Source organism: Notothenia rossii (assembly GCF_949606895.1).
Source record: "Notothenia rossii genome assembly, chromosome: 9".
NCBI lineage: Eukaryota > Metazoa > Chordata > Actinopteri > Perciformes > Nototheniidae > Notothenia > Notothenia rossii.
Genome location: NC_136907.1, coordinates 73,240,054 through 73,256,769, shown reverse-complemented (window position 1 = coordinate 73,256,769; position 16,716 = coordinate 73,240,054). Strand labels below are relative to the sequence as shown.

General features: G+C 37.1%; 1 protein-coding gene across 4 annotated transcripts; it reads right to left on the bottom strand.

The window, feature by feature from the left end:
• Positions 1–484: 484 nt before the first annotated feature.
• LOC307020203 (SLAM family member 9-like) lies at positions 485–15,899 on the bottom strand. Of its 4 annotated transcripts, none has more exons than XM_079651420.1 (7): positions 15,789–15,899; positions 4,475–4,777; positions 4,110–4,391; positions 3,149–3,250; positions 2,770–2,816; positions 2,397–2,504; positions 1,468–1,598 (listed from the first exon to the last, which is right to left on the bottom strand). In XM_079651420.1, exons 1-6 carry the CDS (start codon positions 15,847–15,849, stop codon positions 2,433–2,435), a joined length of 867 nt encoding a protein of 288 aa, XP_079507546.1. In that variant the 5' UTR covers positions 15,850–15,899; the 3' UTR covers positions 1,468–1,598; positions 2,397–2,432. The 4 variants fall into 4 exon arrangements, with proteins under 4 accessions (XP_079507544.1, XP_079507545.1, XP_079507546.1 ...); XM_079651421.1 differs by having other exon boundaries at positions 2,770–2,813; XM_079651418.1 differs by lacking the exon at positions 2,397–2,504 and having other exon boundaries at positions 485–1,598.
• Between the last annotated feature and the right edge of the window lie 817 nt (positions 15,900–16,716).

The following is a 16,716-nucleotide window of genomic DNA, read 5'->3' as shown; positions in this document are numbered from 1 at the left end:
CTGATTTGCGGCTTCCACAGTTGTGCGTCTCAGTCTGGATCTCTGTGTCGGTTTTGATATGAAACTCTCTGTTTGTTGTGTTTCAGATCCACAGGGGTTATCTGTGTGCCTGATGAAGACGTCTGCTCCCCCAACCACAGGACCGCACCTAGACCAGCATCACTGTGCAGCTCTGTGATTGGCAGAGAGACAGGGGATGCCTGAGTGACACCTTCAGCATCCTATCAGGGTCGCTACAATATTAACAGCTGGAAGGCAAAGCTTTCAATGGCGGTAATGTTGCTTTACTTTTCTCCTTTCAACACAAAATGATGGAGAATTTTCCATTCAATTCATGACTTCTTTAAACTACAGGCAACAATGGAAGATTAGCTTTGGCTTCACTCGAGACTCGGTGTTGTGAGACTCTTGAACTGATGTATTGTGTGAGAATGAGCGTCATAATATATACTTCTTTACTTGAACATGTATTGTAACATTGTAATCATTCTTATAGTCCCCCTTTTTATTGTTATGTAGCAGAAACAACGTATTTCTCTAACTCTAAGGGTAAAAACTGTAAAATCCTTTGCATACAATAACATTAATTCCACTACAATCTGTTGCTCTCAAAGCCTGTCGTTAAACTGTGTAAACTGGAGAGAAACTTTCAATCAAATGAATAGCCTTCTTGCCGGCAGTAGCTCAGTCAGTAGGGGCTTGGACTGGGAGCCGTAGGGTCGCTGGTTCAAGTCCCCGAACAGACCTAAAATATGGAATGTGGACTGATACTTGGAGAAGTCCCAATTCACCTCCTGGGCTCTGCCGTGGTGGCCTTGAGCAAGGCATCCGACACCTCCAACCCCCCAGAGGTCATATTTCACTGTGTGTGCTGTGATGTGTGAATTTGCAAGGGTTTCATCCTCTAATTAGCTTGACGCTCACAAGGATCAGTGGTTTCTGTTGCTCTTCAAGTTAGCTTATTCTTTGAAACGTTCGTACAAATTTACAAAACATCATTGCTTTCCAATATTTCTAAATATACTAATAGGATCAGGTGCATACAACAGACAGAAATTAAAGAGATATAAAAAATGCCAAAACATTAAGATGTAAAAAAATTAAATACATTTTTGTCCCAGTATTGTCTGAGAAGTCAATAAATAATGTACTTTGAGTCAAGATGGCCGCCCATAGCCATAGAGATTCAGAATTCATAAACTGCAAGAAAAGCTGATGAGTCATTTCAACCGATCTTTAACCAAACACAACTGTGCATTGAAGGTGGAGTTAGAGCACTTCTGGGTGCAGACACAGGACGTGGTTTAGGGTTTTTTCACACTAAAAGAGGGTAACGTGAAAATAAAGTCCATGGCTCAGTTGGCATACATCGTAATCCCACAAAGTGCAGTATATGGAATATGACTCCTGATCATTTTTCAAGGACTTGGTGTGGTATTTTTCACCTGAGCGTACACACTCTCGAGCTGAGCTGTGTTTCTAGGCTCAGTGGGTGCTGGAGGTCCAGTTTTAGGATCAACCAAAGCGTAGATGCAGGACAGAGGCGGAGCTGAAGCTTCATCAGCTGTTGGGTCCTTACGCCGGGCTGGAGCTACGAACTGGAACATAACAAAACATTGATTTACCAAAGGTTGTTTTTATAATATTATATTTTTATATGTCATAAATTCCTCAAATACAATCCAATTCCATATTATTGTCTACAAAAGGGATAATGGTGTTTAAAAAAATGTAAGATTCATTTGTATTCTCATCTAAAAGGCATTACATTTGAGGTGTTATTAATCAAAAGCAGAGTAAGGCCAAATAAGCACACACACAAAAAAAAGCATTTGCACTGCTAACATATACAGTACTTAGCATTTAGAGAAAGACACGTTCATTTGTTCTGAGACAAATAATTAAAATGTCTGGTTCTCTGTACGTTACTGGGTTTAACTTAATAACACATGAACTAACACACAACTATCACACGGTTTGAAAACAAATGTATCTCAAGTGCAGCTTTCCCGTGAGAGGCTTCTGTTCTCAGTATGTGTTGCGGACGAAAATGCAGAAGTACAAACCACTCGGCTCAGGAAGTCACAGAGCTTTGATTAACGGCTGTGTGACAAAAATAGAAAAGCAAAGTTCTGCTCATGTTTGTGATATGCGTGAACAAAACCTTTGGTAAATGTCACTGTGTCTGCATTATGTTTATGACACCAGCATGTTATTTAGAGTTTTAAGAACGTGACACCTTCTGCTTTTTAGAAAAAGGAGCATCGTTCCATCAGGGCATCGACTTATGGAAAAAATATATTAAAAAAAAAATAAAAACACACACAAGCAAACAACAAATACACATCACTAAGAAACACAGTGCAGTTTGAACACAGATATTGCCAGACAGAGACCTCAGCAGCAGGTTTGGACAGCAGCATCGCGGTGCATCAGGTTAGTCTGACCCAAAGCTTTAAAAGAGCAAGGAGCTCAACCAGAAATGTGAGCAGCAGGACCTGGAACTGCAGACAGACGGTGGTGTAGAAAGGAGTCATGGATACAATAAATAACCATCACATACTGTGTGCATAGTGATTAGTGTGCATAGTGATTAGTGTGCATAGGGATTAGTGTGCATAGTAGGCAATATAACTGTCTGAGGCTCCAGTTATTGATTTAGATTGTTCCTCATATTCAGTCCAAGTCTGTTTAAATTGTTCAAAATCTAAAATTCAGTAAAATATTTTTACTTTTCACTCAAAAGTAAAAAAATACCTTGTCTCTTACCTTAGCAGTATCATACACTGTATTTTCGACAATCACTCCTTTACCTGCAGCTCATTCAATGCAAAAATAAATGTGGATTTGCATTAATTTACATTTCATTTTGAGAGCTTCACCTTTAATGCTTATTACTTTCATACAATGTACATGACTTGAGCTGCATCTACATTGACTCCAGACATTGTGTATATATGCGTCTAAATTATCTTTTTCAAGAGAATATTATAAAGAGCATGTTTCTGTTTGAGAGGTTTCAGACATGTTTTATGCTCAATAGACAATGAGGATGTGTAGGTGGCATATGATGAACTTGAATAAAACACTTCAAATAAACAGTCAAACAAAAATAAATGTTTTTGATAAAATGAACACTTTGACTTACTCTTTCGAAGATAGCACCAAAGTACTCCACCAATGATGGCGAGAATGAGAATTGTGAACAATACTCCCAAAATGATGGAAACAGGGTCTGGTTTGGGAGGATCTGTAAATAAAAACATAAGCCACATTATAATGCTTGGTTACATTCATAAACTTAGTGTTACTGCATCACATCCTGCCAGACTGTTTTAATTACACAAAAATATCTGAAAATAATTGAATTTGTTTGATTCAACCCTAATATGTTAAACCAAACAGTTACTCAGTTCAATGTGACATTTCCAACCTTCAACAGGTCACTGAATGAGCAAATGTAAACACCACCTGGCTCTTGTTCAATCAAAGAAACGCTGGTAGATAATGATAGCTGGTTTTGGTAGTCAAATTACTGGAGCAGAAACTTTCACCGACTAATTCCAAGTTTAGTTTTATAAACTATAAAATACTTAATTAAAACACTTCATTGTAGTTGAAAGATAACGCTCCTCATTTTATTTTGTTTGTACAGGTTTAACTGAAACATGTGACAATAAAAAAAAACAAGCTTTAAACTTGTAAAGACTCTGCCACACACACACACATGTTTTTTTAATTTCCTGTCTGAGAAAACACTGCTCACAGCAAACATGTTTTGGAGATTTGCATTGCAAATGTTTATTTTATAATTATAATGGCTTCAATGGGTTCATTTCTGCCTCCTGAGAATCTCTTCCTTTAAATGTTTTTTAAATGATAAAAAAAAAACATTTTGACTTTAAACATAATTGTAACAAACCCAATGTATATGTCACACCTTGGAATACTTATTTACTGATTTAAAGACCCATAACTGTTTGCTTTTTAAACTTATATTAAATTGTTTTTTCATAAAAGTGTTCTTAAAAAATGATTATACTGAAAGCTCTAAACTTTACTCCAAACTGTGTGTTATTATCAGGAAGTAGTTTCTCTTTTAGTCTTACCAACAAGCTGGTGGCAGACATCTTTGATTATTTTGGTGTCGCTGGTCCAGCTGACACGGTTGCTATGGTTACAGATGATCGATCTACTTGACTGGTGGACCTGGAGAAAAGTATCAGGGATCCCCTCTGACCGCTCTCCTCCCTCCTGACTGCAGGTTCTGGTGTCACATGTGAAAGTGCTGTTGATGTGAGAGTCCTGTGAGCTGCAGGTCACAGTGAAGCTACAGGAGGAAGAGCTTTCAGAGACAGAGCTCACTGTGAGGAGAGGGAGAGACGCTCGATCTGAGGAGGGAAGAAGCAGGTGAAGAGTTTTAGAAACAAGACCACATGAACTCTATCAGTGTTTGAGAGGTTAACAAACCTACCTTGAACTTTGACGTTGTATTTAGCTTCTGTTTCGTCTCCTGAAAGTGTTGCCACTACAGCAGAGTAAACTCCACTGTCTGCCTCTTGGAGATTCTTCAATTTCACAGAGAAATTGTTCTCAGGAAACTCAACCCTTCCATCGTAATTAGGAGAGGCTCCTTTGTCATTAAAAGTGAATCTTACTATGTTACTTTTATTACATTTCCAGGAAAAATTATCAAATTTTCCAAGAACAACAGCTTTGGTGACATTCAGAAGCAAACCCTCTCCCTTCAGCACAAACACAGTCCCAGCACTGGTCCCTGTAAAACAGAAGACACATCATACAGTAAATATCACATACAGTATATGATTATTCGGGCAAAACTGAATATTTCTCTATTCCTACTATATGTGATTATAAAATACTCATATTATTTTACTATACTACTATACTATACTTCTTACTGTAATTCATTTTACAGTAAGTAACTTTTCAATTGCTGCCAGTTAAATGCTGTAAAGGAAATCACAGTATTTACAAGTTTTAATTACAGTAACAGTGTAAAATGAAACACAGTAACTTCCAAGTACTGTATTTTTGTTTACGGTAATAGCTGGTAATTTACAGATTACCAGAAATTCTTGACAAAATGTTAAAGCTCACCAATAACTGCAGGGAGACAGTAAACAATACATTTTAACAATGTGTTCTTAATTGTTGAATGGTATCAAGACCATGTATTTTCTTGTGCTAAATGATAAATGTTTTCATCCATAAAACAATCTATATTAATATCCAAAAACATGGAGATTGTATTTTTAAAAGAGTGTCGATAACAAAACACAAAGAATATGAAGCCATTTCTTCTGCCAAGCCATTTTAGAGACGTGCTGTAGTTGAAAAGGTGTCACTCACGACCTCGACACAAACTGGAGAACCCAAATGCACGACCCAGAGACACAGTCTTGAATGTCAAACATTTTATTTTTAATGTCATTGAACAGAAAATCCCTCTAAAATAAACTTAAACTAACAAAACAACAAAACCTGACAAGACTGGAAACGATCCTCTCTTTGCTGAGGCCTGGCACAACCACACGTGGGAACAAACATGAACTGACACAGGACAGGGGGGAGACAGGACTATTTAAACATGAGGTGAGTGGGAACAGGTGGAAACAATCAGGGGCGGGGCAGACACTGACGATGGCAGGAAAACACAAAAAGGGAGGAAGTAACAGGGCCTGGAATGAGAGACAAGAGGTAAGTAGAAAATGAAACAGGAAATGGAAAACGATACACGACATGAAACACAGGGACTGACTAGAGATGAATGACATAAATAGACAGACCTGTCATGACGTGAATAAACATGAAAACCTTACTAAACGTGAAATGACAGACATAATACATAAACATAACCAACACACTTGACGAGACACAACAAAAGTCACTGTTTGGCAAATGCATTATCACTATTCTTAGATAATACACAATATTTGAAAACATTTTGAATACAAACAACCAAATGCATGCAGGAATGGACCCTGTCCTGAACTTACAAACCTTACACGTGTAAAACATTTTGAGAAGCTTGCCGAGTACAGTTAGCTTAACTTGCTTTTTCACTAAGCGGCCTGACGTCGGACTGTCAAACTTTGGCTAGGGTTACATAAATTAACTGACAAAATGATTTGTATTAATTACTTTCTTTGTCTCTTGAGTTACCATGTCCACTGGGGGAGTTTACTTCCTGGTTCAGCAAAGGGCGTGGCCTAGCGCTGAGGACTCATAAATACTGCAAGGAGCCAATTGGGACAGATTGGGACAAACCACCTGCTTTCAGGTTAAAGGGGGGATTTGGGTTTTGTCAGTGTCCTTTGTGCTTTCTGTTACTATTAATTATCCCTTGGTTTCAACTTGGTTTGGCCAAGCCACTATATAGGTTCCTTGGTTTTTCATTGTAGCAGGTTGACTGAGCTAGGTCGGTACGGGATCTCCCGATAGTAGACGGAGATTGGAGTGAACGTTGACGCGAGTGCGAGTGCGAGTGCGAGTGCGAGTGCGAGTGCGAGTGCGAGTGCGAGTGCAGCTGGTGGAATGGCGTCTTTGAGTCCTGGAGAGGAGGATATAGAAAGTGCATCTGAAGGAGAAGGAGGATGGAATGAAGTAAGGAAAAAGTCTTCAAGAAAGAAGATAGACATGTCAAGAGACAGTCTTAGTGAATCTGATTCTCAGAATGAATTGAAGAAAGTAAAGAAAAGGATTGAGAATGAAGAGTGGAAAGTGATTGTGGAGTTTGGTGAGCAATCCGCAGCTAAGCTACATCCAGTGGCCCTGACTAAAGCGATTCACAAAGAAATTGGATCGATAAAACAAGCAAGATTTCTGAGCAAAGGACGGATGTTGGTTGAATTGATGAATGCAAAACAACAGGAAAAGTTACTGAAAATGAAGACCCTGAATGAAGTTCGAATTAAATGCCATGTTCCTGGAGCAAATCGGAAGATACTTGGAGTTATCAGTGGAGTTCCCATAGAAATCGGCATAGAAGAACTCAAGAAAGAAATTAAAGGGGGAAACGTAACTGTAGTAAAGCGTCTTCCTACTAGGTATCAGGGTAAGATAGTGGATAGTTTGTCTGTTCTTCTTCAGTTTGAAGAAACAATTCAACAGAAGATAATGATCGGTTGCATGAGCTTTCCAGTAAGAGAATTCATCCCTAAACCTCTGCGGTGCTTTAAGTGCCAAAGGTTTGGGCATGTGGCAGACAAGTGCAAAGCAACTAAGCCCAGGTGTCCAACATGTGCGGGGCAACATGAATATGGTAGTTGTACTGCAGGTGCTAAGGTGAAATGTTGTAACTGTGGTGGGGAACATAGTGCTGCGTATCAGGGCTGTGAAGTGCAGAAAAAGGCCAAGGAGGTGCAGAGGTACAAAGTGCAAAATAAAGTCTCATATGCTGAAGCAACAGAAAAGGTTTCACTAAACATAGCTAGGAAATCCCAAGTAGCATCAAGTATGTTCTCTTCAAAAGATGTTCCCAAACTCCCACAGGCAAAGGAAAGCTCCACAAAGTGTTCACATAAGTGTGTGATAGGAGAGGATGCATTGATTGTTAATAAGTACAAATGTGTGGCCTTTATTGGAAAAGTGGTGAATGTTGCTTGACAAAAAACTAAAAAGAGGTCAAGACTGAAAACAATAGTGGAGGCAGCAGGTGAATGTTTGGGGATAAAGGATATAACCGTTGGAATGATACATGTTATGCTAGCCACCAATAATGATGATTCACAGATTAGTGAATAGATGAATGGTTTTTCTCATTCTGCAATGGAATGCTAGAAGCCTTATTGCAAATGGACAAGAATTCAAGAGCTATATATATATATAAAAGAAAAACCAGACGTTATCAAGAAACATGGCTGAAGACTCATTTGGACTTCATAATTGGGGGATATACTGCTATAAGACAAGATAGAAATGATGGCCAGGGAGGGGGATGTGCAATCTTGATCAGAGAAGTCATGTCTTATAGTAAGCTAACATTTAAGAACAGTCATGATTTAGAAATAGTGGGTTTAGAAGTTTGGATTAATAAAAGGAAAATTAGTGTCCTGAATTTTTATAATCCATGTAATAAACTCAAAATAGAGGAATTAGACAGTCTTTGCCAAGGAAATGAAATAATATGGTGTGGTGATTTTAATGCACATAATACAATGTGGGGAGGGAGATCAACAGATTACAACGGACAGGTGGTGGAGGATTTAATGGAGGCAAAGGAATTAGTTTGTTTAAATAATGGGCAAGGTACAAGACTCAATTTTAGAGATGGAACAGAGTCTGCAATCGGCCTAACTCTTGTAACAAGTGAATTAGCTTCTGGTAGTAGTTGGGAAGTATTGGCTAATAACAGTATTGGGAGTGATCATCTTCCGATTATAATCAAGTTTGATATAAATCATGTGGTTGAGCTAGACGGTATCATGGGATGGACTTTTTCTAAAGCAAATTGGGAGATGTTTGCTAAATTGTGTGATAATGAATTTCATCAGATTGATATGGCAGGAAGTATGGATGAAATAAATGAGCAATTTACTTCAAATATAATTAAAAGTGCTAATCAAACTATTGGGAATAAAACTGGTAAACTTAGTAAATGTGTTAAGATGGTACCGTGGTGGAACAAAGACTGTAATGATGCAATCCGAAACAAAATCAGGCTGTTTGGAAAGCTAAGAAAGACACATTCATTACATAATAAGGAACATTGTTAAAAGAGCAAAAAGGGAGTGTTGGAGAGGATTCTGTTCAAGTATTGAGAGAACTACACCATTAGATAAAGTATGGGGAATGGTTAAGAAGATGAGGGGAATAAGACAGCAGAGTAACCTACCAGTGTTAGAGATTGGAGGGGAAGTTGCCACTGGTGCTTTGGAGAAGGCAGAAATTCTAGCTAAAAATGTTGTCAAAGTTCATTCTTCGGAAAATTTGACAGAAGAAGGTAAGACCAGGAGGCAGGAAGTGTTAGATGAACATCCTAATGTATATGAAGAAAGACATTCGTCGCAGAGTGTTGTAAATATACCTTTTTTCTATTCAAGAGTTGAGAAGAGCATTAAGTAAGTGTAAAATGACTGCTCCTGGGAAAGATAATGTATGTTATATAATGTTGACCAAATTAAGTGAGTTTGCATTTGGAAAGCTGCTGGAGATGTACAATAAGATCTGGGAGAAAGGGAAGCTGCCAATAATATGGAAAGAGTCAGTCATTATTCTTATTAGGAAACCTGGGAAAGATCCAACCACTCCAGGCAGTTATAGACCTGTAGCTCTGACATCACACTTGTGTAAAGTTATGGAAAGAATGATAACAGAAAGGCTGATATTAATAAGTGGCTCAGTCTTTTACATGTAGGATTCAACCCCCCTTGAATTGATTTGTTTGAAAATGAACAGACACTTGAGTCATTCATTTGTAGTGATATAATAATTGTTAATCTGCAACGAAGAACGTCAACGCAAATCCCGCCATTGCAAACCGAGTCAAGTCGACTCCGAGCTGTCCGACTTCAGGCAAGCTTTTTGAGACCTCCCCCAGCTGCAATCGGCTATTCTTGTCTACTTTCGAGCCGCCACAATAATAATACAAATGATGATTATTACCTTACTTTTGTCTATTTTTATTCCTCTGTGTTGCGTTTTTAAGGTGCAATGCCAAGACACATTCTTTGTATAAATCAGCACCACATTTGTAGTTATTCCAGTTTGCAAAGACATAGGGTCTTACAAATATACAGGGGCGCCGCCAGCGATTTTGGGCCCCATGAAAATATTGCACATTGGTTACTTCAACATTTTTTTCTTAATGTTCTAAAATTGTTTGGGCCCCTGTCAGTCACGGGCCCTTAGAATCGTTCTAACTTTTCACCCCCTTACGGCGCCCCTGCAAATATATATCTAATAAGCCAAACTAGTAATTACACTGCTTCAAGATTATATATATTGAGAAACATATGTTGGTTTATTTAAGATATTTTAGCTATAAATGGGGTTTTTCGGTTGGTTCTTTCTTTTTTGGTTACTGTGATCATCTACAGTACATTGTTGGTTACTGTGATCATCTACAGTACATTGTTGGTTACTGTGATCATCTAGTACATTGTTGGTTACTGTGATCTTCTACAGTACATTGTTGGTTACTGTGATCATCTAGTACATTGTTGGTTACTGTGATCTTCTACAGTACATTGTTGGTTACTGTGATCATCTAGTACATTGTTGGTTACTGTGATCTTCTACAGTACATTGTTGGTTACTGTGATCTTGTGACAGTACATTGTTGGTTACTGTGATCATCTACAGTACATTGTTGGTTACTGTGATCATCCAGTACATTGTTGGTTACTGTGAACTTCTACAGTACATTGTTGGTTACTGTGATCATCTAGTACATTGTTGGTTACTGTGATCTTCTAGTACATTGTTGGTTACTGTGATCTTCTAGTACATTGTTGGTTACTGTGATCTTCTACAGTACATTGTTGGTTACTGTGATCATCTAGTACATTGTTGGTTACTGTGATCTTCTACAGTACATTGTTGGTTACTGTGATCTTCTACAGTACATTGTTGGTTACTGTGATCTTGTGACAGTACATTGTTGGTTACTGTGATCATCTACAGTACATTGTTGGTTACTGTGATCATCTAGTACATTGTTGGTTACTGTGATCTTCTACAGTACATTGTTGGTTACTGTGATCATCTAGTACATTGTTGGTTACTGTGATCTTCTACAGTACATTGTTGGTTACTGTGATCTTCTACAGTACATTGTTGGTTACTGTGATCTTGTGACAGTACATTGTTGGTTACTGTGATCATCTACAGTACATTGTTGGTTACTGTGATCATCCAGTACATTGTTGGTTACTGTGATCTTGTGACAGTACATTGTTGGTTACTGTGATGTTCTACAGTACATTGTTGGTTACTGTGAACTTCTACAGTACATTGTTGGTTACTGTGATCATCTAGTACATTGTTGGTTACTGTGATCTTCTAGTACATTGTTGGTTACTGTGATCTTCTACAGTACATTGTTGGTTACTGTGATCATCTAGTACATTGTTGGTTACTGTGATCTTCTACAGTACATTGTTGGTTACTGTGATGTTCTACAGTACATTGTTGGTTACTGTGATGTTCTACAGTACATTGTTGGTTACTGTGATCATCTAGTACATTGTTGGTTACTGTGATCTTCTAGTACATTGTTGGTTACTGTGATCTTCTAGTACATTGTTGGTTACTGTGATCTTCTAGTACATTGTTGGTTACTGTGATCTTCTACAGTACATTGTTGGTTACTGTGATGTTCTACAGTACATTGTTGGTTACTGTGATCATCTAGTACATTGTTGGTTACTGTGATCTTCTAGTACATTGTTGGTTACTGTGATCTTCTAGTACATTGTTGGTTACTGTGATCTTCTAGTACATTGTTGGTTACTGTGATCTTCTACAGTACATTGTTGGTTACTGTGATCATCTAGTACATTGTTGGTTACTGTGATCTTCTACAGTACATTGTTGGTTACTGTGATGTTCTACAGTACATTGTTGGTTACTGTGATGTTCTACAGTACATTGTTGGTTACTGTGATCATCTAGTACATTGTTGGTTACTGTGATGTTCTACAGTACATTGTTGGTTACTGTGATGTTCTACAGTACATTGTTGGTTACTGTGATCATCTACAGTACATTGTTGGTTACTGTGATCATCTACAGTACATTGTTGGTTACTGTGATCATCTACAGTACATTGTTGGTTACTGTGATCATCTACAGTACATTGTTGGTTACTGTGATCATCTAGTAACTAGATCATCTACAGTACATTGTTGGTTACTGTGATCATCTAGTACATTGTTGGTTACTGTGATCATCTACAGTACATTGTTGGTTACTGTGATCATCTAGTAACTAGATCATCTACAGTACATTGTTGGTTACTGTGATCTTCTAGTACATTGTTGGTTACTGTGATCATCTAGTACATTGTTGGTTACTGTGATCATCCAGTACATTGTTGGTTACTGTGATCTTCTAGTACATTGTTGGTTACTGTGATCATCTAGTACATTGTTGGTTACTGTGATCATCTACAGTACATTGTTGGTTACTGTGATCTTCTAGTACATTGTTGGTTACTGTGATGTTCTACAGTACATTGTTGGTTACTGTGATGTTCTACAGTACATTGTTGGTTACTGTGATGTTCTACAGTACATTGTTGGTTACTGTGATCATCTAGTACATTGTTGGTTACTGTGATCATCCAGTACATTGTTGGTTACTGTGATCTTCTAGTACATTGTTGGTTACTGTGATGTTCTACAGTACATTGTTGGTTACTGTGATCATCTAGTACATTGTTGGTTACTGTGATCATCTAGTACATTGTTGGTTACTGTGATCTTCTAGTACATTGTTGGTTACTGTGATGTTCTACAGTACATTGTTGGTTACTGTGATCATCTAGTACATTGTTGGTTACTGTGATCATCCAGTACATTGTTGGTTACTGTGATGTTCTACAGTACATTGTTGGTTACTGTGATCATCTAGTACATTGTTGGTTACTGTGATTATCTACAGTACATTGTTGGTTACTGTGATCATCTAGTACATTGTTGGTTACTGTGATCATCTAGTACATTGTTGGTTACTGTGATCATCTAGTACATTGTTGGTTACTGTGATCTTCTACAGTACATTGTTGGTTACTGTGATGTTCTACAGTACATTGTTGGTTACTGTGATCATCTAGTACATTGTTGGTTACTGTGATCTTCTACAGTACATTGTTGGTTACTGTGATCATCTAGTACATTGTTGGTTACTGTGATCATCTAGTACATTGTTGGTTACTGTGATCATCTACAGTACATTGTTGGTTACTGTGATCTTCTACAGTACATTGTTGGTTACTGTGATCATCTAGTACATTGTTGGTTACTGTGATCTTCTACAGTACATTGTTGGTTACTGTGATCATCTACAGTACATTGTTGGTTACTGTGATCATCTAGTACATTGTTGGTTACTGTGATCATCTAGTACATTGTTGGTTACTGTGATCATCTAGTACATTGTTGGTTACTGTGATCATCTAGTACATTGTTGGTTACTGTGATCTTCTACAGTACATTGTTGGTTACTGTGATCATCTAGTACATTGTTGGTTACTGTGATCTTCTACAGTACATTGTTGGTTACTGTGATCATCTAGTACATTGTTGGTTACTGTGATCTTCTACAGTACATTGTTGGTTACTGTGATGTTCTACAGTACATTTTTGGTTACTGTGATGTTCTACAGTACATTGTTGGTTACTGTGATCATCTACAGTACATTGTTGGTTACTGTGATGTTCTACAGTACATTGTTGGTTACTGTGATCATCTAGTACATTGTTGGTTACTGTGATCTTCTACAGTACATTTTTGGTTACTGTGATCCTCTAGTACATTGTTGGTTACTGTGATCTTCTAGTACATTGTTGGTTACTGTGATGTTCTACAGTACATTGTTGGTTACTGTGATCCTCTAGTACATTGTTGGTTACTGTGATCATCTAGTACATTGTTGGTTACTGTGATCTTCTAGTACATTGTTGGTTACTGTGATGTTCTACAGTACATTGTTGGTTACTGTGATCATCTACAGTACATTGTTGGTTACTGTGATGTTCTACAGTACATTGTTGGTTACTGTGATCATCTAGTACATTGTTGGTTACTGTGATCTTCTACAGTACATTGTTGGTTACTGTGATCTTCTACAGTACATTGTTGGTTACTGTGATCTTCTAGTACATTGTTGGTTACTGTGATCTTCTACAGTACATTGTTGGTTACTGTGATCTTCTAGTACATTGTTGGTTACTGTGATCTTCTACAGTACATTGTTGGTTACTGTGATCTTCTAGTACATTGTTGGTTACTGTGATCTTCTAGTACATTGTTGGTTACTGTGATGTTCTACAGTACATTGTTGGTTACTGTGATGTTCTACAGTACATTGTTGGTTACTGTGATGTTCTACAGTACATTGTTGGTTACTGTGATGTTCTACAGTTGGGACGTTACTACTGCTATTTCTACTGTAACTCCAGAGTTGCTGTAATTTTTGGTTCGAAACACGGTATTATAATCTAAAATGGTAAATGTACTGTGCACAAACACTGTAAATAACTGTGGATTTCACAGCCATTTTTTACAGTGTACCATTTGAGCCTCTGTGGACAATAGTTTTTTTTTTTAAATCGTGGCCGATTTGGACAATTTTGGAGTTGTTTGGGGGTAATCTAAAGAAATATGCCAATATTTGTACTCTGTGAGTTGATTTTGATTCATTTCAGGTCGATTTAGAAAATGTAGGGGACTCATTTAGATTGGACAGATCATCTATTTATTTGAAAAAGAATTACTAATAATACTTTCCCTCTTGTGCTCTCACCCTTTTGCCTGCAGGTCAGTCAAAAACAAATATATGTGGATTTGCACTAATTTACATTTCATTTTGAGAGCTTCACCTTTAATGCTCATTACCTTCATAACATTTACATTACTTGAGCTGCATCTGCATTGAGTCCAGATGTTGGTTGTGTCTAAATTATCTTTTTCAAACAGCTGAACACTTTAAAGCCTCGATATGTAGATTATTATATAGAGTATGTTGCTGTTTGAGAGGTTTCAGATATGTTTTATGTGATTGCTCAATTAGACAATAGGGATGTGTAGGTGGCATATGATGAACTTGACTAAAACACTTAATTCCCACAAACAGTAAAACTAAAATAAATGTTTTTAATGAAATGCACACTTAGACTTACTTGTTCTTCTCGTTCGAAGATACCAAAGTAATACACCAATGATGGCGAGAATGAAAACGTTACTCTTTATATCCAATGATCGCAACTCATGGTAGTCAAAATCAGCCACCAAAGAGTACATCTATTTCCACTTGCTGGTTGAAGCTGCCACTTTTGATCCTGAAACTGTCTGAAATGGATTCAGCGTCCTCAATAACTGCCAAACCACTCCAAGATTTTCCAAATCGGCGAAGAGTTTTTTTAGCTATTGTTTACATAGTACATTTATTTTAATTAACACAATTTATTCTAATTGTGCAAATTGCCAAAAATATGCACGTTTTAATCCAGCAGTTTCTTTGTGCTGGGGACTACACATTTATATCATAAAATGTTGATGGACTCAACATTTACAGGTTCCCTATGCTGACAACTACACTATGAAATATACAAATATCTAAACTGTTACTTGAAAGGACTGAAAAAGTGGGTACCGCCACACAAAAGTGTTTAAAATAAAATGTTAATCTTCGTATGGATCAACATATTCATAAAAGTATAGATACTATTTAATAATCCTGATGACTGGAGATTTTGGTTCAAGTTTCTGCTGTATTTCACATTCACTTACACTGAAGATATATTTCCTTTACATCACCAGGACTTTGTGTCTGGGTGTGGTTTCAACCGACATAACTCTATATATCAAAATATCTACATACAATTTTACATTTAATTAGTGTTACTACTTTATTAAATGACAATAACCAGATAACTAATAATTGCATACATTTCTAAATACTACCTCATTGAAATATAGGAATCAAAAAACGTTACGTTTCTAATCTTATATTGTTTAAGTAGTATACAGTACAACAACTTCGACTGTGAAAACAAAAAAAAGTAGATCAACAAAAGAAGACAACAAAATAATGTTCTTACCTTGTGATCCACATAAACAAAGCTCATAAACGAGAAAGAGAACTGGAACAAACGACTTCATTTTGCAAATGCGTTGTATGCGGAAGAGTCACAGCGTTTTGTTAGCCACCAGTTTCCTGTCATCAAAGCTTCGTTGCTCATGTCGGGGTGGTGATGGCACAATGGGCTAGAGCGTTGTTCATCAGATCTTTGAAACCAGCATTTATCCATATTCACTTTTAGAGAAACATTTCCTTTACATTACCGACATAACTGTATATATAAAAATATCTCAATACAATTTTACATTTTATTAGCATCACCATAACATTGAGCAACATTTTTTTGAACAGTATTAAATTCAAAAATAAAACATAAAGGGTATAATCTTACTGACTGTATATTGCTTAAGTAGAGATACAGTACAACAACATTAACTTTGAAAACAAAAAAAAGTTGATCAATAACAGGAAATATAAAATAAAGTTCTTACCTTGTGATTCACATGAATTAAGAAAGTAAACAAAAGTGAAAGGTTTAAAATACGACCTCAATCCGTAAGATGTGTTGTATGGGAAAGTGATTCTGATCCAAGTTGGCTTGTGTCTTGTTTTTTATTCCATGGCTCTCTGTCCTTACACAAAACTCTAGATGAATAGGAAGTAAGAATAAGACAACATTCAAATAATGTGTGTTGTTAGTTTTTGTTGTTGTTGTTCTGGACTAAAACTGTTCTGGTTCTCTTAAAACAGTTATCTGTACGTTTCTGTGTTTTAATTTTCACACAACTATCACACAGTTTGCAGAAACATGTATCCCAAGTGCAGCTTTCTTTTAAAAGTATTTTGCTCTCAGTATGTATTGAGTAAGAAAATGCAGAAGTACCAACTGCTTGGCTCAGCAAGTCACACATGGTTAACTTGTAAGTGCGTAAACATAGGAAGCAAAG